At 36.0% G+C, this 25,686-nt stretch overlaps 1 protein-coding gene and 1 long non-coding RNA gene across 4 annotated transcripts in view; one reads left to right on the top strand and one right to left on the bottom strand.

The window, feature by feature from the left end:
• Positions 1–25,686, bottom strand: part of LOC143895222 (uncharacterized) — a 231,642-nt gene that overhangs the window by 148,290 nt on the left and 57,666 nt on the right. The window lies entirely within an intron of this gene.
• On the top strand, positions 4,613–25,596 carry LOC143895787 (clotting factor G beta subunit). The gene is made up of 5 exons (XM_077403135.1): positions 4,613–4,898; positions 13,205–13,385; positions 21,214–21,518; positions 23,017–23,168; positions 25,002–25,596. Exons 1-5 carry the CDS (start codon positions 4,835–4,837, stop codon positions 25,170–25,172), a joined length of 873 nt encoding a protein of 290 aa, XP_077259261.1. The 5' UTR covers positions 4,613–4,834; the 3' UTR covers positions 25,173–25,596.

The raw sequence follows: 25,686 nt of genomic DNA on the forward strand, positions 1-25,686 counted from the left end.
GAAACTGCTTGATTTCGGGCGCATCGGGTCAGTTCCCGAAAAAAAAGCCTCGGCCTATATGTATGTATATCGCGCACGTAGCTGACATTACGATGTCATTCTGCGAGCTCGCTTCAACGAAATTTAATTTTCCTTTTCATGAATTGGACTGTGATTGGCTCCTCTTCCTCAATAGCTGCGCGCCGGGCAAGTTTCGTTCGCCATTTCGCTCGCTTCCGGTCATAACCCGATTCGTGACAGCCTATGGACTTCCAATACTCTCGACTTCTGCAATTTAATTTTCGCAAGGACCACCACGTTACGCCTGTGGAGTTGGAGCATCTCGTTTTTAGAATTTTGATATATAATTGATAGATTTCACCCCAAAGTTTCTTCAAAAAATAATTTAAAAAATTCTGGCAATTTAATTTAGAAACTACCGATTTAAAGGATCAAGGGACGCCAGTTTCATATTTTCGTTACGCAGAAATAGATAACTTTTTATTTTTTATTAGGATCCGTTTGAGCTGCATCTTCAGCTTCCACATCAAAATGTCAAATAAAATAGTAGCTGATGGCTAGCCATGTTCATTAAATATGTATATATCTATATAAATAACAGATATTCATCTGTTTTTTATAAGATCGTATCACTGATGGGCTAATAATAATTTTCTAAGTAGATCCAGTACATTATTAATTTTAAAATATATTCTGACTCACACCTATCCGTTCGCGTGCAAATTGTACAAAAATAAAATTTAATGATGCATATAAAAATAACTTCTGTAAAATAGTCAAAATAATAGAGTGAACTCGGGTAAGATGGCTATAAAGGAAAAATGACCAACTCAATGTTCATTCGATGTTTCATGGCGAGCTAGATTGAAAGAACATAGGTTGGCCATCTTTCCTGTATGGCCATCTTACCCGAGTTTACCCTACAGAAAAGAAATACAAGAATAGATAGCTAAATATAACATTCCACGGAAAAATAAATAGATAGATAAATAAAAAATATTTAAAAGAAATGACGAATAAAAATAGAATATTAATTACGATAAAATTTAGAAAATTACAAATTAATGTATCATAACATTTTAAACTAAACGTAGATGATAAAATGGCATAACGGTAATGAATAGCTTAACCTGCGAAATTCTTGTAAAGTGGCTCTGGTTAACAGTATAAAAATAATATTAAAGTATATATAAAATTATATATTAAAGTTATAAAAAATAAATGAAAGATTTATATTCTGCGCGATTGCTATTTGCGAGCATGCGATTACGTGAAATTACAGCGGAAATGTATATCTAAATGGAGAAAAAATATACGGCAATTGTTCTCGGAACTGCGGGCCGTCAAGGTCTGTCTACCTCAAGTGTATTGAACAAAACTTTTGTCTGCTTGGCCTCGGTCAGTGACTCCTAGTATCTCGTAACACCTAATGTTCACGACCTTACCTAGGTCGTGTTCGTGAGCGGGCAATGCCACGCTGTCAAAAATCTTCTAATCACAACCTCGGAACTGACTGCACGCACGCAACACATGGAGGAAGTAATTTCGAACAAGCGAACTAAGAGAAAATTAAGCCGCGAGTCTTTCCAACCAACTTTTAATCATCTTAAACAATCTCCACACCATCACATAAATCGTTTTAATATTTCGTTTATTTTTAAACACTGGGATACTTTAGTACATTAAATTCTAATCATGTCTCTTCTGGACGGTATAATATTAATCGCTCTGTATTTGTATTAGATAAACCAAATTTAAATGTATTAAGAAAAAAGATATATAATTTACGCGCGCATGACACTTCATCATAACTCGACATTATATAATAACAAATATATTATTTTAGCAAGAAATTTCTCACGCGTTGAGCAGATATTGCACATATTGTCTCCGTTTAACGGAAATATCATACGAAGATATCTTCGACGTGATTTCAACCGTTCAAAGGTGAAATTAGACTTCCGTATCTGCCGTATTATCTCATCTACGAGTCTCGGGACGAACTTGATCGGTTACCAAGGTACAGAAAATAGTTCGCGTTACCTGCTGAGTGCAGGTAACTCGAACGACTCCTACCGCGTAGGTGAACCCCAACGAGAGAAGGGAAAACGAAAGAGGTGAAATGAGTGAAATGACGTTAAAGTGCGCGGTACTAGATGCGAGAGCAATAGTATCGCAGAACATATAGTGGGTCAAGTTCAACGGAAGTGGATGGAGTAATAACGGAGTTACTCTCGCTTTCATATCCCCGTAGCGCGTACCTGCAGTGATCGCACATGCACCTGCATGAACACTTGCGACGTATACCTGCCCGACTCCCACATGGACACGGAACACGTCTCTTGGCACGTGCTTTCACCGATTAACGCGAAGTTGGGAAAGCAATTTAGCGCAGTTGCACATATGAACGATAGCTACCCAGAATATCAATTGTCTCATTAAAATTATTATCAAACCCTTAACATTATCATCATGAAATATTCATACTTCGTTCATGGATGTTGAATCAATAGAAAAAAAAACTATTATCAAACCCTTAAATGTTTACTATTATGTGAAAATCTTCCAAGATTTTATCTCTCAATAATGTAAAGAATATTCGGTGCTTTCGTTTTTCTTTTTATATTTTTCATCGTACGTTTGAAGTCTTTGTTCCATCGTTATCCTTACACGTGACACATGACCCTTCTTGCTCTCGTCATGGAGAAAAAGCCAAGGGATATGTAGCCCAGAGATATCACAAGTATCACAACAAGGAAAAACAAAAGATACATATCGATGCCACTGCCAGCTATTCAAGTACGTGTTCTACATTTTCCATTGATGTCTGCAGACAATCTCTTTTTTTTTCTTCATTAACATTCATTGAGTATCGTCACGATACGACAAGATAAATATCAAAAATAGTTCCTTCTATAGAATCGGTCGACGCAAAATTACAAACTCTATCTTTGTTTTTGGAAATTCAGTAACTAGATGAACATCTCTGAAGCTATAAGTCAAAGTTTTGTTAGCGCTGAGATGAGCGCACGAGATAAATTTTAAGATGAATTGTGCTCCCTCTGTATGTATCGGCTATTTCTTTCAATTCTTTTGAAAAATATGGCATTCTATCACCCGAAATTCTGGACTTCTAAATTCGCATAAGTAAAATGTTAACAAGGAAATGTCTCTCTAAAAATAGAAATCCCTTGTAATCACGTGCCACATTTTGCCACACTATTTTTTATTCGAATTCATAAAAGTATCATCAAATTACTCGCAGGGTGTATTCAAAGAAATTATTATAATGACGCAATCTACATATTGTTATACATATATAGTATGTAACAATTGGTTCATGAATACTGGGAGTCAATCAACAAGAAGCAATTACAACTACGCTTGCAAAAAAAATAACTAAGTATTGTAAAATAATCTTTTATTTGCTATTGATATTGATTTCTGAAGTATTCTTTTAGCATGACATCTACACTGTGAGACTTCCAAATTACAGTTACACCTTACCGCGAAGTTAGAAATAGGAATAGAAAATTTCTCGGAACCCCACCAATCCCGTAATTACGCTATTCTATATACCTAATGTTGCTGCGCGACCTGTTACGAAACTCTCGTAAACGACAGCTCCCGTTTCCTGATTATCCTGCCCACCTGTCACAGCGAGTACTCGTAGATACATAATCCGATTGTCGTTTGTCGATGACAGGCGACGTCGTACAGAACGTATGCACGCGCGAGCTATGATTACATACGATGACCGTGTTTATTTGCCGCAGTAACCGGTACCGGACCATCCGAAGATGGTCTGGAGCCGCGATGTACATACGTGCAATTCACGTAATAGCAATATATGTATATGTACAAGTTCATATGATTGCAATCACGATCTCTGACGCTGCTGTCTGCTGCGATGCGGCGCGTATTTCGTGCCTAAAAGCATCATCAAACGCATTACGTAAAATTATAAATATGCGTAGAATGAACATTAAAATATATATAGTGTATATGTCTTTGAACATGGCATATTCAAAATCATCTTTAATTTTATTATTAGGTACATCAACAAGTATAAAAAGTACTTCTCGAGAACGAATATATTCCAAATTATTCTGAATTATACATGTAGAATAAAAACTTCGGAGTTTTCATGTTTGCACACCACATAAATTTTTCTCTCAAAGAAAAGAGACTTCCGACTGTATTATACATTAATCATAGATAGACATTGTAATTTTTAATTGTGTGGCTCTGCAGATTTGGATTCCAAACGATAGTCAACCTTGTGCCGCACGTATAGCGAGCGTGAAATGCAACCGAAATAAGACTTATAGAATCATGACGACGAACATTGACACGTAAAAATTGATAGAAGCTAAATTAATTTCACTTTTATTACACATGTAATAATTGTAATGTATAATGGAGTATGCTCTATTGATCCTTTGGCCTTTGACCAATCTATACAGTCTCGCGCGTGAGAAATTTTCGTTAACGTTCGCCTTGAATATTACGCCAGGGTCGCCTCGGGCTTTATCAGTGGATTTCCGCCGCGAACGAACACACGGGTAATACCGTGTGTATCGATGGCCGCGAGTCATTGTCGGATCTGAAGTTCACGGCCTCGCGACACGCCACGCACCGCGGAAAACGACGATGGCAAGGGCGATGGGCGGCGACAGAGAAAGAAATCGAGACGAGAAAGATGCGATCGCAGTTGCACGACGTATAAAGAAGCGCCGGCATCAACGAGAGTGCGACACTTTTTGATTGCCCTCCGACAAAGCCAGCGGATCTTCGAAGCGAGATATTCGGCCTGGCGCATCCGGGATTCGACATGTTGGCGCTCGTTTTATTCCTCGGTGTTTTATTCACGCGAATTCAAGCCGAATACACTAATTGTAAGTAAGACCCTCGCCAATTAATTTCTGTTTTACTGCTAAATGAGATTATAATGCTCCTGCAAGTAATATCGCTTAAAGAAACAGGGAATATTTTTAAACACACATAAGCACTAAATATTAATGTGTATGAAAATAAGTTAAAAAATTTCAACATTTACAAAACAAAATTCCTTATTATATTATTTTCTTTAACTCTGACTGCTGCTGAGAAGGTACGACGGAAAAATATTCTTGCAGGAACAAAATAAATCTTACAATAATTGCGAATTTACGATGAGAGACTATATCCTTATATATTTTATAATTATATATCCTATAATATTAATTTTCTAAATTTGTTTTAAATACTACCTATATTCATAACAGCCTTGCGATAATTAACAATTCTTAATAAATAAAACTGCTGCATTATTGTTAAATTCTTCCTTTATTAAAAATTGCAGTTTTTTTATAATTAAATATACCAATAAATATATCAATAAATATTACTGTAATGACGACATTTTACATTAAATTACGTTTATTTAAACGTTATTTTATGCTTTCAATTCTGCATATTACATTTCTTATTCTCCAATTATCCAAATGTTATATTTCACGCTGCAGCTGCAGCACGCAACTCGAAATATGATGCCCGCGCGCTGTCTTATTACGCGTTGTAATAGTAATAACGAAATGTTCATAAAGCATATACTATCACGCGCAAGAGACGCTCCCGCGTACTTATTTTCGTATAGCTATCCATGAAGTGGAACCTAAAGCCTCTTCTGTGGTTCTCAAAGTTTAGGTAGCAAACTTACTTTATCAAACTACACAACATCTATGGCAAACTCTGTATTAGTCAGTTCACTCGAAACTCTGAGAAGCTCGCCAACTATTCCCGTTGCAATTAATTTTTCGAAATAGTACATTGTGCACCAAGGAAAGAAAGCAGCGTTTTTCAGACAAGTGCGTGAAGTTTGCCGCCCGAGCCAAAGACGAGTCTAAAAAACGCTGCTTTCTCCCCTTATGCCCGATCTACAATAGCTGTAGTAAGCCTCAAGCTGTAAGAAATTGACCAATTACAGGCGAATGTGAGGAGAATAATCGACTGTGATTGGTCAATTTCTTACATCTTGAGTTTTACTACAGCTTACTACAGCTATTGTAGATCGGGCATTAGTACACAATATACTATTGCTGCGTGACGTATTATGCAGCATACTTCACTTGATTATTATTATTCCGAGAAGTTTGAATAATTGTGTTATTTTATAACTTCAAATAAATCGTGTTCAACTTCTTCCATCATACTTTCATCATCAGTAATCTTTCCTTAGACAAAATAACTTTTGCAATTTTCTAACAATTTTTTCATATTAATGTTAACTTAGGTTAACAATTACAGATAACTTTTCTGAAATATTGATAAATATCTTCGAGAAATATAATTATTAATCAATTTAATTTTAACTTGCAGTTAAACATATTATTTAATATAATAATAAAGGCTCACAAGATTAAAAATTAATCGAAGAAAATTGAGCATCGAGCCGTAACAAAGTGTTGGTGTTCATATATTCTATATTTAAGTAAAAACTACAAACGTTTCGGACCTTTATAGGACCATCCAGTGTCGCATAACAATTAAGTCATTCGGCTAAAAATTCGGTTAAGAAGTTAAAATACGTTACAAAAAAATTAAATTAACGCAACAGTTGAATCGCTGAATTAGGAGTGGACCGTACTGTAAAATTGTAATAATTTTATCTATTTATTTTGTAGTTTTTACTTAAATATATAGAATATATGAACACCAACACCTTAATTGTTACGGCTCGATGCTCCATTTTCTTCGATTAATATTATTTAATATTTTATTGATAAATTCTTGTGATCTCTCAAATCTTCTATTGTTTTATATTATTATAACGATACACAAATGTATTTTTATTATCTCGTATATATATAAATTTTATATATATATTATATATATATATATATATATATATATATATATATATGTAATACATATTAAAAAAGTAGAACATAATTTCATTTTGCATTGTTAAAACCTCTAACAGATTATTGACTCATTTATAAAAAGATGCCACATAGTTCATTACACTTCGACTTAACTAGCGTGTGCGCGTTATTTGACGGATATATTCGTAAATATCAGTTTGGTATTCATAAAAACAGTATTAAATAGACGATGGGGTAATTACCAAGTAAATGACATAATAGAAGTGACGTAGAGGAAGTTTATTACAAATTGACGAGTCTCGTTGCAAAGTCGGCGCAGAAAACACCAAAATGTATTTTCCAATGGTTGGAACAGCGGTCGCATATTATTAAGTGCATTTTATACTACGGTTCGTTGCCGCGTCTGACGACGAGATCGACCGATAACGGCCGCTCTCGAGCTTTTCTGCGGGTTGGCATCTATTTAGCCGGAGTGGAGGCATTAGACGGCGAGCGGAAGTCAATGGAGAATTCGAAATAAAAGCTTGCGGATTACGTTGGAACACCGGAAGTTAATAAACCGAATTTAGTGTTCACCATTACCGTAGCTAGAATATTTGCTTCCCACTGCCAACCAATACTCGCGAGAGTGACTTAACGAGAGACTGAAGCAAAAGAGAATAATAGAAAGAAACATGATAAATCAATCTAAATATATTCTCAAAAACATTTGTTAAATATTACAATTTACTATTTTATTTTAATTTAAAGCATATATTTGGCACAATTTAGATTGGCACGATTAATATTTTCTTGACTAATATACAAAGTTACTCAAAAGTTTTTCATCCCAATATCGATTATAAAAAACATAATTTAAGTAAATAAAATAGATATTTATCTTTAATTTTTAAGACAACACCCGAAAATAGTTTTCAATGACTGTTTTTATTAATACTGTTCGAATATTTGATAGAACAAATAACAAACAGGCAATCAAGCAATTAAACACTAACATACCAAGCATATAACTAATCGCATGAAATTAATATGGCTAATAGAGCTTGTATATAATTGTAATCTATCTAGTCATACAAATAAAATATACACCTTGCTAAATTATGCTTCGATGAGTTTTAGACTAACAATAAGTTCGATTTTTCGTTTAATTTTTCAATCGTTTAATAAAATTTAGCAGATTATTAGACAACTTATTGTACAGCTTACAAGATTCTTTAAGGACAAATTTTTTAAAGAATTTTAATTTCCTTTTATCGAAATATATTTTTTAGCAGATTTTGGCACAATTTATAACGGTCTTTTAATATCGAATCCGGTTATTTCAAACAAGTAGCACAGGGATGGGTAAATATTTCATTCCGCGTGTCAAATTTCGACGGCCAACCGACTGAACGATCGAGATAAAATGCATGCACATGGAAAAAATGATGGAATTAACGCTCCGCAAAAAATTGTCTCCCATGTTGATTTACGTCCGAAAAAGCTCCTGTGCCAGAGACAGCGCGTTGATAGATTATTTGAACAACACGTCCCGGTGCATAATGCAGGTTGTATAGTGTCATTATCTCGTTTACAATTCACTCTTTGGCACGAAACATCAGATAGAGCGCTGGCGCCCGGGTGAATTTAATAAAGGTAATTATTTGTTTTACCGGCAATAAAACGGCCGTTTCTATCAAATATTTAAGCTCAATATTATATGGAAGCAAAGCAAAGTGGTTTATTCATCAGATCGATAACTACCTGTCAACCGTTCCTTCGCTGAACAATTACATTGATTATTATAAACATTAATTTCACGCATCGTGACTGAATAATCAACCACGAGATTATGCGACATACCGTGGGTGCAATACAACGTTAAAAATAATTACTCTTTCATACCGTCGCGGTCGTCGAGACTGAATAACATTTTGATAATTATCACCATTTAACAGGCCGTAATCAGGATCTGGCATGCATTAAACGAGTAATATTATTTCTCGAAATTTTATGTCCAAAACTTCTGGTATGCGTTATTTATTTCGCATAAATATATACCTTAACATTATTAAAATATTTTTCATAAATTCAATTGACTCGTTTCAAATTCAGCGATTTGTAAATAAAAGGTAATCGGTATTACGTGGAAAAATATCTTACTCGCATGTGAAATATTCGGCTGGGACACTACCGTTATTTCGGTCGATAAATAAATTACGTTTGCGCGCAAATTACGTTCCTGTTACATCGCAGTTTACGATCACTCGAATATATGGCCGCGTCAAAAATAAAAAAAAAAAGTGGTTTACCGCTAACAGAAAAAGTAATGATATATTTCACGAAAGTGCTCAAAATTGAGGAAATAAACTTTGTCGAATGACGGTGCGAATAGTTCCAGGCTATAAGAAAAAAAAACCAGTTGCATTTTTTACACCGACCCTTTTTCGCAGTCAAAAAGTGAATACATATGTGTGCAAACTGAAGAATTAGTGGATAAGCCTTGCCGAAGGCCGGAAGTTGGGAAATACACGACCTCGGTGTAGCTGAGTAACTCCAGATTTTGTCAACAACCATTCAATGTCAAAATTATGACGGACGATATCAAGAAGGTTCTTAACCTGCTCGAGGCCGCAAGAAGTCTCCATAAACTTCTAATGTCGGCACTCTGACGGTTTATTGAAGAAGATACAGGAAAAAGAAAACACGAACCATCCATTATTTATGCGTTCCAGTGATACAAATATAAAAAAATTATAGAAACATATTTAGTATATATTTAGAATTTATTATATTTTTAAAAAGATTGATGATATCTCTCAATTCTTTTTAAATCAAATTCCTTTCTAATATGCACTTCAAATACTCTAATATGATAAATCGTGAAAATAATGCACTGATTTTCGTTATTATACACATGTAATGGGAAACAATTTGTATACCTTGCCTATCGAAAAAATATTATTGAAGTTGTGGAGTTTATTAGCTGGGAAATTATCGGTGAGATATAAGTACGTTACTCTTAATACGTATTGAAACAATTGGAACGCTTCCCTTTAAAACGCCGTCGCGTTAAATGTATTACGGTACGGATTTTGGATTTGTAACATTTTAAATTGGCCCAGAGAGAACACTTAATATAATTACTCGGTGAGTAATCTGCAAAGCACTTTTTATCTCGTTGGTTTTTCAGGTAAGATATTGAGCCCGAAATTGTTCCGACAGATGTCCATGGTTATCTCTAGATTTATCTTATCGTTGGCAGAGAATCAATATCAAACGAAGTATAATCTCCTTCATATCTAACGTGTACATTGTCGCAAACGACGTCATTAACACATTCGCAACCGCTGACGTAATTTGACGTCACTTACGATCTATAGTTACTGCTGACGTAATTTTATGTAATTTTATATTTATAGAAGGCTGGCGTAATTTTATGTAATTTTATATTTATAGAAGGGCAGATGAGTTTATGATTTGTATTTATGATTACTACAGCTATCTAACAATAAATCCAAGTTCATCAAAATAAACGTTTGAACGGAGTTGAAAATAGTTTTGATTCAAAATTGAAACAAATTTTCACGCGGTTCCCGATTTTAAACCGCGCGCTAGAATCACCGGCTGCGAAAGTGTTAAGGAGATTGATGTTAATTATATGCAATTTGAATGATCCATTGATCGTTCTAATTGATCGGTTAAAAAAGCAAATCACCATAATAAATATGGTCTCTCAGCGACATGACATCATTTCTCGCATGACGCGCATATTATGTCTTCATAAATTCGCATACGATCTACTTTGCCAACGCACAATAAACGCACCGCAACTTCGACTGTCAAGATACCGTCGATTTATGGCAGGCTTTTTTAAAAACATGCGAAGAGAGAGAGAGAAAGCGTTTTTTCCGACACTCCCCGAGCACAATCGACCCGGTTAGAAGGATAAACGGGGTGCCTCCGCACGCTAAACCTGGTCACCAAAGGCATCGGTTGTATTATCATGATCCCCAGGCTGCTTTTGACATATCTATTACGCGTTTCGGAATAGAGGCGACTTCGAATTCTATGCTACCAACGCCTCCCTCTCGGCCGCTTCGACGTGCTTTCCTCGCCCGTTGTGGAAGAGCGACGGGGTGGGTGGAAATGTGGTGGTGTAGGCGTAGAGGTCCAATTAATCAGTCGAGGCGTGAAACGAGAGAGGGATCGACTTGTGGGTGGGTTCGAGGGGGGGGACGACGAGAGGCGTGCGGGGAAGAGGGTAACCAGGGCGCGCGGGACAGGGACGTTGCAGGGATTGTAGTGACAGATCCGCCGTATCTGTCCCTATCTGCTCGGGGCATTAAATCCGTGCGCCAAGCGTTGTGTCGCCGTGAGAAGGGATTCACTCGAATCGGTTAACATTTCGGTAACGCGGCAATTTCGGATTTCAATTAAATGCAACACAAACAGACGCGCCGAGACAAAGTATTAAGAACGCACCTTCGACTTCTCCGAGGTCACTCGAAAATGAAAAAAAGTCGGTATGAGGTTCGATTTAAAGTATGTTACTCTCAAAAGTGTCTGATATATTGCGAATACTCCTTAATTGATTGATCGAGCCGATTGTTTGTCTCTCATACTTTACGAATATGTATATCTATACATGATTAAATCAATTATAGAAAAGTACGAATCAATTCTTTCACAATCAGAAAAATCAATTCTTTTTTTCTTCTGAAAGATGATTTATAAACTGAAAATATATGGTTTGGATTGTGTTTTATTAATAACAATTTGTTATTTTTTTTAATAGTTTATTATTAGAACCAAAAAATTTAATAATGATTTATTATTCGAACCGAAATATCTAATAATAAACCATTGAAAAGGCTTTTCTATGTTCTTTCTACAATAGTCGAATCAATTACGATCGACGTAATTGGTGCAATCTAATTATTATTAATTAATAACACAATTTATGATTAATGTCTGTGGTATAATGATATACAATTGCAGTCAAACGCGCTTTCGCTATGTGACCGCATTTATCGTGTTAACGAAATAATAAATGGTCTTTCTTTTAATTAATGTTGATATAAAACTATCAGCATATCTGTTATTTCTCGAGTTTCTTCAATTGGTATAACTATAATATATTAATGATCACTCGATCCTTATAACGTTTCAATTAAGATTGTGATAAAAATGGCAAACATACGCGAAGCGAATTTAAGTATAAAAGTTTTACATTTTTTGCATCGATAAAAAGCAAATTTTTCGAAAATTTTTTTAAGCGACGGACGATATTGTTTCTATAAATACTTTTATCTTGATTTTTCACCATATTTACAACAATCATGAATATTAGTTTATAATCTTATAATTCACCGTAAATCTCTCTTCAAAGAAATTCCATTTTCAAATTAGTTTGTATAACTTTTGATAAATTTTATGATTATAATCTATTACATCTATCCTTAAAATTAATCGCATTGTCACTCGTCGGTCTTCCGACATTACTATTATACATGGAAGTCGCTCTACTCATTTACGCCACGTCACGAACATTAATCATCAAATACTAAGGACGATCGATAATCTGTCAATATGCTCTCGTCAACAAGAGTGCAGATGGTGATTCCCTACGGATCGGAATAATCGAAACATGGACCGATGACCGATACTAACAACATTTGATAACAATTGCGATGTTTCAGGCGATCCTCGGTTCTCTTAAATTTCCGAATGAGTTCGCGAACAATTTATCCCTGATGAATAAAGTATTGAACGAACGTAATTGTGTTAATAATATTAGTAGTAAAATAAATAATAAAAAACGTAGGATAAATAAGTTGTAAAATGGGTCCTCCTATTTATAATACAGCGCGATTTATAGATATGCAAGAGTTCGTCGAAAACTATAGTGACGGTAAATTCTCTTGCATGGAAATATATAATAGAAAAAAGAAAAACGAAAATATAGGAGAAGGCACTAATTGTGAGGAAACGACGCGGCGTTAATTGGATGTCCAATCAATCCCATAAAAGTAAAATATTCTTATTAAAATAGAAGGAGGACGGACGATTGCGTTCGCTAAGAGTATCGTTAAATAGATTACAGAGCGTGTCATCCTATTTGACGACTCCCTAAATACTTTCAGTGTGCCGATACTCGTCTTCGTTTTATTTGCGCGACAAAAAGTAAAAACGAGATCAAGCCAGCGCTGCAGCGTCTAAGATCGTGTCACTATATCGATCAATGTTGGTGGCTCGGGGTATCGGGCGAGTTGGGTATTTGCACCAGGCCTCACAACGAGATCGCCGAGGCAATTAATCGTTATCGAGCATTAATCGAGGAAATCCGTATTTGATAGTGGCAGATGTTCCGTGCGGTAGGAGTGAGAGGACACGAGAAGCGAGGATTGTCGGAGGTCAAGATGCGGCGCCACGTGAATTTCCATGGCTCGTTTCCATAACAAGAAAAGGTGGACACTTTTGCGGCGGCGCTATTTTGAATGACAAATTCGTATTGACTGCTGGACATTGTTTATGTGCGTGAGTAATTTATATTTTAATAATTTACATATTACAAGTTGTAACGCTGCATTTTTGTATTGTATACAGAAATCGCAAACTTTTGCGGATGATTTCTGACGATTTTTTAACTGATATTGATGGTTTACTGTTTATCATCGAAAAAGTGTTTATCTTAAATGACTCAGAAAGTATTTAAATCCCCGCTATTAATATGTATATTAAATAAATTTTTTAATAAATTAATTAGAAATTTTTCAGAATTGAAATAAATATTGCATATAACAAAAAATCTAAAACTTATTTGTTGTGTATAATTATTTTAATTTTATATATTTAAAATATACTCTAATTTCTCTCTCTCTCTCTCTCTCTCTCTCTCTCTCTCTCTCTCTCTCTCTCTGTTTAATTCTTATTTTTATAATCAATGTGTCTGCCAAAGAAAATTATAAATGAGAATGGTGTGTATTAGTGACATAATATTAAAATACAATAGCACGTCTTTAATTTTGCTTATACTCCAGTAACAAGTTTTCAAAAGATGCATCTTCATTACCGGAGTACATAGAGTCTGTAAAGACTAAGTCCTTTACAAAGTAGGCTTTAATTTCAACGGTTGATCTGAAACTTACAATTTCTTGACAACTTTTAATAGGATGCTCGCATATTAAATCTTGTTAAATCCGCGCCAAAGGCCTGATTTTTATCTCAAAGATTATCTATGTATAAAAGTATTCCATTTTGGCTATTGAGAATTTTTATTGTATATCGATTTTGTCAGTTTTTTTTTACACAATAATAATAATAATAGTTTAACCCTTTATAAAACTTGAAAACTCGCAATAAATTATAACAACTTTCGACACGCTTCAAAAAAAATTATTTCAGATTTTTCAAATTAATAAAAGAAAAATTAATCTGTGACTTGTGTGTACTGATTCCTGATTTTGATATTTCAACTAAATTTACGTTATCAACATATTTTTAAATATTTCGAAATATTTTAAATTCAAATTATATACCTACGTATAAAATACTGTCAGTAATTATTCAAATTTATGATTGTGTATGAGATATGCGCAGGTTTATCTCATTTACAAACGATCCCTCTTTTTGCTTCCTCATAGAGGAAGCTTTGTGATGGTGAAAAAATTTTTTTTCGAGATTTTGATGGAAATAGGTTTAGAATGTTCTAAAATGTCGAAAAATCGTATTAGTAAAAAATGTCCGGAAGTATGTATGTATGTGTGTGTGTGTGTGTGTGTGTACGGATTTTTTGTACACGCATCTACTTCTACAATTTTTTAGATACCGGGTTGAAATTTGGCACACAAATAGAGTATCATAGAAAGTATGTCCTCCTCAAATTTTATTAAAATCCATAAAACGGTATAGATTTTATGCAGATTTTCATTTTTTTGAAAAATGTGTTTTACGCTGCATCTTTCTCAATATTTGAGATAGCGATCTATTTTTAACTCTATTATATTTTTGAGTTTTTTCTACCCCTATTTCATATATAATTGGTTAAAATTTGATTGATCAGATCTCGTATTACATACATTTGAAATTTCGAAGAATTCGTACATACATAGAAGCTTTATAAAACTTGATCTGATCAATCAAATTTTAACCAATTATATATGAAATAGGGGTAGAAAAGACTGGAAAATATAATAAAATTAAAAATAAATCGCTATCTCAAATATTGAGAAAGCGGCAGCGTAAAACACATTTTTCAAAAAATTTGCTAACAAAGCTTCCTCTATGAGGAAGCCAAAACAAATAAATACCGATAATTATACCTCGAATAAAATAAAAACTTGCACACTTAGGAACTATGAGGAAGCAATGTGCAAGTTTCTACTTGCACAATTAAAAACTACGAGGAAACAATGTGCAAGTTTCTACTTGTTTTTCATTGACTCGCAAAAATTTAATTTCTAACTCCTTGAATTTATAAAAAAATTGATTGTTTAATCATTATACACGCAGATTTACGAAAGATAAAACATTTTGCAAAATTTTCGCGCGATTGCTACTAACAATTAGATAGAAATTTTATTAACAAATAATGGAAAAATTAGACGCAGCAATTACCAGCAATTATTTAAAATTAACTTGTAATTTAACGAGTTCATACCACTTATTTTACTCGTAATTATCATAAATAAATTAGTAATTAATTAGTATACAAAGTTAAATCTTTTATCAGTTATTTAATTTTCCGATCAATACCGAACTTTCGACAGTGTCACAATATCGGCTTAAATATAAATTTTTATGGTAAAAAATTTCCTTTGTCAGAAACCGCACTTGCGATGAAACGCGTGATGAATGACGAAAGGGAGATAGCATTAATATATCTCTTAAGAGTATAAACTCAAGATAACATATATTCTTGTGTCCCAATTACCTCGACCCAGATTCATGAAAAACATTGTGCCGGCAGATCACGGGGGGAAAAAAAAGAAGACTAAATCAGATCGACGTCGAGTGCCATGCGCTTTGCTCCGTTCGTTCCGTCCGACGGAAACGAAGGTGCGTGATGATGAGCGTTAGAAAAATGATCGCGAATTGATCAAGCGAGCCTGTCATAAACGTCGGATTGCGGCAGCGCCTCGTTAGCATATAGCGGAAATAATTTCACTACCTTCGGAGAGCACAAGCCCGCGAGGTGAGTAGGTATAATATCGTTTCCACCGTATCGAACAAACAGTCGTTCAACGAGTTGTTACACGTCGTCTGAATCAACGAAGCGTCTATTAACGATCGATCAACAAGATTATGCGATAAATTAATCGCGAAAATAACGTGTTTGAAACGGCATAACGCCTCATCCTTTCATAACAATTCGATAAAGGCGAAAATATATTGAGTGTCGAAAGATTAACGATCGCAAAGACATTTCGCGTTAATTAATCAAGTCAATGCGAATATCCGGTCAAAGTAAATTACGCGGTATTGACATCATATACTGCCACGTCACGCTTACGATAGGTTTAACGTCGATATATGCGCGCATTACTTTGGAAGGCGAAAATTCAATCAATCGCGAAAATGCCGACATTTTTTAGTCTAGGATGGTTGAATAACGGGCTTGTCGACTTATCAGCGGCAATTTTGTATGCAAAGTCGCGCGCGCGGTTTCACGTTTCATCTGTGTCTGCCGATTTTTATCAGCTAAAAATACATACTCATTGACTGCCAAACACGCAACGGTGTCGTTCGCCGAAAACATGCAAAACGAAATGTGTACGGTCACGTCTATTTCGAGCGCGTCCATGTCGATAACCTTGTTAAGAAACGTACGTAAAAGGGATTTAAAAATCGATCCACGAGGAGAATCTTACACGTTACGGTAGCGAGACTATACAGAGTAACGAGAGACAACGCGCAAAATATTTATGCAGGATGCAAAATATCTGATAAAAAAAGAATCGTCAACTAAATGCGTTAATTAGTTTAATAAAGCAAAAATTCACAGTAATGGAGTCACAAACAGGAAAAGCGTCTGAAAAATATGCCTTCAGTTGTAGACGTGTATATCTCGATAATAACAGCATAAACCAAAGTGTATACCTTGTCCGAGAAAATTCCAATTCTGGGAACTCGTGTCTTAATAAAAATGGTTCGCATTTTTCGACTCGCAAAGAATTAGAAAGAGCGCGTGTTTTGCGCGAATATTTTTATTGGGAGTCAGCTGGTCGATTCCTCCATCAGGAGCGTCTTATTCGAGGGAAACAAGTCGCGTGTTGCGCGCGCCACTGGGCTGTTAATGCGATAAACGCGTAATAACGTCAACATTCGGGGGACGGGCGGCGATTGATCGAAAGTTCGGCCTTGAACCGCCTTGATAGAATAATCGGACATTTTCGAAGGAGCCCGGTTCTGCGTCGACGTCGACGTCGACGCCGCAAGTGCGTTTCGTGATGCGATGGCAAAAGAGAAAAACAACGAAAGGCATCGATCGAGAAAATTGCTGACTGAACCGACAATCTTTAGCTTGTACAAGTGACTGTCGTAAAAAAAAAAAAAACAACTGACGAGACGAAAAGCGCTAAGTGGATGGCAAACAATCCGTTCAGGAGAACAATGGATAGCGCGTGGAAAATATGAAGAAAATCAACGCTAATTAATTATGACAATTCTAAAGAAAAAAAGTACGCATCGCGTTGTATCAATTTCGTGAAATATCGCGACGCTGTATTTTAAAAATTGCTGCTATATACCGCTATTATATCGCGAAAAATAAATCACGCTCCTCAAAGGAAAAAGAACTTGATGCGCACGTACAAAAATGATGGCTGACATAAAAGTTATTTTAAAATTTAACCAATATCACAGAAATGTTTCTATATTCCTGTTATATAAATATAGCAAATAGATATGTACCGTATGTGATTTTTATCGTGTTACTATGTCAAGCAAAAAGTTTCAAATAAAAAAACAAAGCAAAAATCACACAACAAACATTTGCGTAAAATTCGTCAGCGTGTCGCTAATTAATCAATAAATATACAGTTCTTAATAAAATACATATACACAAAATACATATATATAAACACTACAAAAAAGTTAAAGCTCGCAAATCTTTCTGTATATTGTACTATAAGCGAAAAATTATTCATTGTATGTCACTAAAAGTCTATCTAAACTTCCAGCTCTTGCTTCCGACAACACTAAATCAAAGTGAGCGAATGGAATTTGAAGGAGTTTCTTTTTAGTACGCGTATTATAAATGAATCACTATCACCACGTAGCAGACGAGTTTGCACAGCTACACCGGCAATATATCCAGGATAGCTTTCGTGTAGATATAATTAAACGGGCGAATATATATATAGACCCATAGCCTGGGTGGGCAACAAAACGTACAGATATTGCGTATCCCTCTTGGTCACTGAACAGATTACAGAAGAACGGGCTGTGTGTGTGGAGAGGGCAATAGAGGCCGTTTGGGTGCGACGAGCGACCGTAGAGAGAATTCAGCGTCGAGTTTTGGCCTTGTAAACCATGATTGCGTGTAGATTACAGACCACTCGGTAATTGCTAGCGGCCATGCAAAACGTATGGAAAGCGCTGCAACAAGATGCGAGGCGGGAGGGCGTGAAAATGAAGGTGGCTGTGTCCACTATCGTCTCACTTTACCTCTCATCCCCCTTCCCCTTTAGTTTTTCTCACCGCTTGGTATCATTTACGCGCAAAAATAGACAACCCGACGCTCACCAGTGATACCTAACGCCTCGTTGCGCCAAATTTATGGCGACTAGATCCCTTGTTACCGTGTATCGAGGGAAAAAATTGGGAAAAATTTATCGCAGCTCTCTCTTGACATTTTTAGAGATTCCAGCTAACATAAATGCAACGGTGGATAATCGGTTTAGAAATATTATTATACAATTCAATATTTGTTAAATAAAAACGTTGCGCTTTCATCGCATAATCATCTCTTTCAGCGTCACAGCGAATTTAAACCTTCGAATGTAAATTACTAAAAATTTGTTCTAAAATTACATGCCTATAAAACGGGAAGTATTTTATCGAATAACATTTGTTATTTGAAAAGAATTCTCGTCTAAAATTGTGTTTATATTTTCGTGCGGCACAAGCCGTGAGAATAGAAAATGGAACTTGTTAAAAAAGGCTAGTAAATAATTAAATAAATTATAACGCGCTGTTCTATCGAATTAATGATGTGGCGACCAATTACTTTTAATACAATACGCGCGCTGTGAATAATACGGTTGATTAATTGTCACGCAAGCAGGTATGAATTATGTCCTTGTATAGTGAAACAAGAACTGGCAGCCTAGCAACGCAGCGTCGATATATCTCGTTCGGCGATATCCTACGGTAAATTAATGTTCAGCAGTACCTTATTACCAACGTCATTCTGCGTGCAACGTTGCGTAATTCACGAACGCGTCTGTGTGCCGATATACCAGTGCCAGAAGAGCCGCACGATTTAACGAGCCGAATCGAAATTAATTCCATTCGATTTACCGATTCGGCGTCCAATTAATTTTTAACGAAGCTGCCGATAGAAAAAAAATCAGTCGTAGTCCCGGGTAGCAAATGTTATTCGTACAATGAGAATAGAATGCAACTGTGATTGTGTAGACCGAGCAATTTAATTAACCTTAATTTTATTTTAATAGACTGGAAGGTTTACATCAATATGCTATTCTTCGTTTTACTTGCATGTCTTTCGAATAAATAAAAAAAACAGTACAAAAAATTTAAAAACTTTTAATAAATGAAAATACCCGATTTTTTCACGGACATATTCGTGTATACTAAACAAAGAAAGTAATAAGTGCAAATCCCAACTTTGATAGCAAATTGCGCAACGTATTTGAAGTAAATTTTTCACGAACCGAGCTGCCGATTTATCTCGAGCAAACGCTCGACCTCGCGCTCGACATAATAAACGCTGGCTTATTATATTAAACGTTTGCCTAAACAAATCAGCATTGCTGTCGTCGCAATGCATCTCATTGCAACGAGCAACGGTCCCCGCTGCGATCCGCCTGAGCGCTCGTGCATTTTAATTGGAAGGGTGCGACGCCGAGGAAAGAGAAGCGAGTGCCGGAGATACATTGAAAGTAAACCGTATAATCCATGAGCCACGGAACAATAGCGGGGACTCGACGACGATGGAAAGGTCCATTAAGGCGGCTTTGTAAGGAGCGGCGGTGAAACAGGGCCTGAAAACTTAGAAAACGCTCCGCGATAAACTCCAGAAGATATGCAAGGGGTTACTGACGAAAGTGGGACGTGGGACGGGCTGACGGCACGGGCTTACGAAACACAGTCACGAGATGCGGGACGGGGGCGGTGGGCACGCGGATGGAGCGGATAGTCCTGATGGAGGGGGTGCCGTAATATTGTTAATTATTCAGAGGTACCGTGGACCGATTAATTAACCGAAGCTACTCTAGCCGGGTCAGGCATTCAAGAGAACTCTACAGACGCGACGTTCGAGCGGGACAAAAATCCCGGTTAAATAATTACTGACGTCCAAGGGAAAGAAACTGCGAAAGAGCTGGAATTCGTCGGCACAGTTAAGGGGGGTTTAGGCGGGGAAGAAAATGGAGAAATACATCGATGGTAAGGGACTTTCCGCCTCGAATATTTCTATTCTCGGTACCCTAAAATTGTATGGCGATGATTACTCGCTGGTGTTCCGATGTCAGACTTGGATTCCTTATTGCGAAGAAACCAAAGAAAGAATAAGGAATACCGTTTTGTTTTTCGCTCACGATTTTCATGATGCGAGAATAAAGATTTTTATAGGAGGCGTGTAAGTCCAACGTCTCGCGGTTTCCCAAATATTAAAATTATTCATTTCAAACTTTTTAGGAGATTTTTACATGTGACACATAAAACACATATATAAAAGACGTGCACATATTTTCTTTATAATTTTTTTGTTCTATTTTACTCAAATATAATAATTGCAATAACTAATAATTTTATCTAGATAGAATGCATATTATTATTTTTTTTTTATAATGATGCATTATTGTCTTTTATTTTCTGGATTATTGTTTTAAAAACACAAAAAAATGAATTGAACGCTTCAATTTTGATTGCATGTACATAATTATAATATACCTAGTATAATATACCTAGTATAATATACCTAGAGTATATTGCTTAATGGCAATTAAAAAGTTATGTATCAATTAATCACGTAATTTATGCTTTATTCTGTAGCACGTATATTTCTTTTGAAAAAAAAAAAGAAAAAGAGAAAGAAGAGAAAAATATTATCAGTTCAATAGCACTTACTAAATAATATGTTCGTAAATTAAATCTTTTCGTCTTCGCTTTTCAATTTCAGCGGCACGAACAAGATTCCAATAGGACAATTACGTGTCACTTTGGGCGAACACAATTTAAGGGCTCCAGAAGTGCCGGCCGCAAGACATGAAAGCGTCATAAACGCGGTGTTGCATCCTGGTCACAGGTGCGGCAAGTACGTGGACGATATTGCACTGCTGGAAGTCGCTAGACCGATCAGCTGGTCGGAAAGCGTGAAACCCGCATGTTTACCTGTGGCCACAGGAAAACCAGGGTATAGTGCCTTCGGCGGTATGGAAGCTGTAGTAGCCGGATGGGGATGGCTCGGAGAAGATACAAGTAATTGTGAGTAAATAATTGTCCCTCTTTCGATACCGAGAAATTATACGTACGGGGCGACGCGCGACGGCGCGCGGCGCGTCGTGACGCGGCGCCTCGGGATTAGTTCTCGTTACATTAGCTAATCGCGTACTTTGAGACTTTGGCAAACGTAACGTCATTATAAGTTACCAAGACGCCGCATCCAAAGTTCCAATTCGTCGCGTAATTCATCACATAATACCATATAATTTAAGAAAAGAATTTTCCTTTGAAGCGTTATGAAATATTTAATCTCGCGTCAACTCGATTATCAACGGCATTTACGCGTTTTCGAACGCTTTCGATTTATGTCAGTTATCAATAATTGACGTACTTGGAGACTATCTTCGTATTTTTATACGCGAACGCGCGATTACATAATTCACGGGTGGTGAACGAATCTCTGACGTTAAAGACGCGGCGAGTACGCCGAGATCCTATTTGATCGTCGACCAAGTTGCGAATATCCAGGGTCTTCATAAATACCTAAGATACATCGGTAAGCTTGAAGTTTCGATAAATCTTATCACGATAACGATCGAAGCGACGAAACACGCGCCAAAGTTTCCATAATCACCAAAGTTCCTGTGAGCGTTGAAGTCCCATAGCGTGGAAATATACCAACACAAACTCTCTCTCTCTCTCTCTCTCTCTCTCTCTCTCTCTCTCTCTCTCTCTCTCTCTCTCTCTCTCTCTTCCCCTCCCCCCTCGCTCTCTCTCTCTCTCTCCATCTGTTTCTCTGAATCAATAAAATGGACAAGATCATTTTACTTATAGAACACATGTCATCAAGATGCATATTGCTTCCACGAAAAAGTTTTTTTTAATCTGAAACGTTGATTATAATAGAATTATAAAGATTTTGTACGTTATATATTGAATTATAATAAAAGAGCTTTGATAAATATTTCAATAAACAAAATTGCTTAATACACTATATTCAATAATTGTCTAATTTTACGTAATATTTTGGGTCTTCTAATCAATTTCAAAGTGGTATAATTAACTAGACTCATTTAATAGAGTATATTAATTATACACTCTTATATTAAAATTGTAAAGTATTTTAGATATTATAATTAATGCAACAATTAGATTATATAACATAAACGAGATATGTAGCAATTATTAATTAAACTCATCCGTTAAAATGCATTATGGCTTTCCATGATTAATGTTTGTTATGTTTTCGTAAATAATGCTTTGCGTGGAACAGTTCTTCATAATGTGTCAGCAACATGATATCCATTTATATTTAAGCATGTAGCTTTATTAAATTTAAACATCATAGATATGATTTTAACATTTGTAATGATTTTGAAATGTTTTCTCGGACATTGAACCGTTCGCATAGTCGAGCTAAATAAATCTGTTTTAATGATATTCGGAGTCTTGTCTTGGGACAACGACGAATGTAAGCAATAATCTGTCCGCGAAAGAAGCGGCGCGTGCAAACGGCATACAAATCGCTGTTATGTTCCAGCCAAGAGAGCGACCGTGCTGCAGAAAGTGGAGGTTCGCGTGGTGACGAACACTGTGTGTGGAGAATGGTACGCGAGTCAGGGCAAGTCGATCAGCGTTGGCACGAAGCAAATGTGCGCCGGCTGGGAGGAAGGCGGGATGGATTCCTGCTATGTAAGTAAAAAAGGCGTTCGCCGCGAATTCACCTTTCGCGCGAAACATCCGCGTGAGGTGCACTCGCATTTTTGCGTTTCCGCATCGCTGCTCGCTCGGCGCCGCTTGTCAATCGCCCGATCATGGAATTCATGGTTCGTCGGGCGGGCACGACGCGAATTTCAATAAATACCCACGCTACCGTGGTAATGCGCGTACAATGCTGTTCAGGCATGATAGCCGACCATGCTGGATGATACTGGTCCCCGGTAATTGGATCGTATATAATTGCATTGGCCTCGCTCTGCGGATCTCCAACGTGGGCCGCTATATTTATGCGAAATTGTAACAGTAGAGACTGGAGAAGGAGCGATAACGTTTATTAAAAAAACAAGGAGTATATCATACAATAAGCTACGTTGTCACCTTGATTGCTCGATAAGACATAAAAAGATATTTCAAAGATTTTTAAAACAAAGTTCACATTTATATATTAAAAGGATGAATAACGAAGAAATAAAATAAATAACTATTTTATATCAAGTGCATGTAGTAAGAAAAAAATCATTTTTTTAAATGATTAGTAATATTCAATTGACTAAAATACACAAAACAAATTTCTAATATTTCTGAAAAAAATAAATTAATATATGGATTGATGGCCACTGTTAGTATATGAATCTTACGAATGCATGCACACGTATAGGTGCATATGTTATATTTATCTAAAAATTATACTACTTTTCTTTTTATTTTAAGAAACAGAAGAGATGTAGGCCCGTATGTCATAATAATTTTGAGAGCCAATGATTTCCTTGCTATATTCCCTTTGTTCCATATCCTTCTTAATGAGGACGAGATATACACCTTCTTCAACACGCAAGTACTAAATTTAGGTCGTCAATTGAGACTAACAGCAGTTTCCGCGAAGGAACCTCCCATGGGAATCCCACCACGATATTACCAAGTCGACGTCCATCGGAACAAAAATGAGAATATACCATCTCCGATTTTGTCCCTGATAAGTTTCCTTCGGATCTCTACCGCGCCCTTATCAGCAATTTATATTTCCTCCAGACGAAGATATTACTGAGAAAACAATCGAAAACGGACGTATTGCTTTGAGATATATCAAGGAAGAACGAAGTCTCAAAAGTACAATCTCGCTGAAGGTTCCGATGGGAGTTGAGATGTGCTAGATTTCCTGTTTACCTCGTTTGCGCGAGAACTACGACTGGCTATAAAAATTGATTTCAAGATATATTGGACGTAGCGTGAATCGGAGTTGAAGAATGTTATATAATACATTTAGCGTGTCGAAAGACGATCAATTATTTCTCTAATAATTTCAGATATCTTTTTAATAGCTGCGCGAAAGAGATTCCGATACGTAAGACGATCATTTTCTTTAATCTTATTTTAAAAAGTTTAGTAAATAAATCAAGTCAATGGTATTCTCATTTAATAAACTTTTTTCTAATAAAAATATCGAGATTTCAACATTATTTAATCATGAACAGTTAAAGATTTTTTCTTGTAGTTTTTCACAAAAGAGAGGAGAAGCGCAATATTATATAAATTCTCCAGATTATTCAAACGATATTAACGCATGGCGCGAAATACCGACGACAATAAACGTAGTAGTACCGTTAAAAGCCCGTTTCCATCTTGAGAATTCCCAGAGACGAGATTTACGATCCGGATCCGCGTGGAACGATACCGAAACCCATCGTGATGGATACTCCCGCAACCCAGCAATCCGTATTAGAGCAGCAAGTGGAATTTGCACCGCATCGTTTACCATAACCACGGAAGCTTACAGGACAACTGCATGCATCCTGTATTTTATTCTAGGCTGACAGTGGCGGGCCCCTGATGGTCGGAAGTCACCCTACCGGCCCGTTGATGGTCATCGGAGTGGTTTCGACTGGTATTGGTTGTGGCAGATCACGACTTCCTGGCATTTACGTAAGAGTTTCCGATTATGTCTCTTGGATCACGCAAGAAACGCAGTCTGGCCGATAAACCTCAACGCGGAAGAAAATGCGAATTTCCGTCTCGCTGTTTTGACAATTTCGTTTAACAGTGAGCTCGGTTGTATACAATGCACACCGCATTAATAACTGGGACAATTCAAAGTCATTTTCCAAAGCTTTTATATCACAGTTACTGTAATATAACTAGAGAAAGAAAATTCAGTAAGATAATGGGCCGATAATAATTGGACCATTAAGATCTGTTATATGGTGACGTTATATCAATATTTTACCATATTCACAAAATGTGATAGTTAGCTAGCAAAATAACAAATGTGATGATAAGTGTTATTAGTTTTTCTGAAACGCCTGAGATATATTTATATAGTTTAAGTATTATTTTATATATTTATTGTTAAAAATCTATCATATGCAATAATGTCATTTTTCATTTTTCATTTTTCAAACATGAAATCTTTCCTCACATTTCATAATTAATGTGTGGAACAGAGAAATTATCAAATTAAAATAGACAGATTTATTTAAATTTTAAAAACCTATCT

This window comes from Temnothorax americanus, unplaced genomic scaffold (assembly GCF_048541705.1).
Source record: "Temnothorax americanus isolate GAGA-0224 unplaced genomic scaffold, ASM4854170v1 Scaffold1, whole genome shotgun sequence".
Lineage (NCBI taxonomy): Eukaryota > Metazoa > Arthropoda > Insecta > Hymenoptera > Formicidae > Temnothorax > Temnothorax americanus.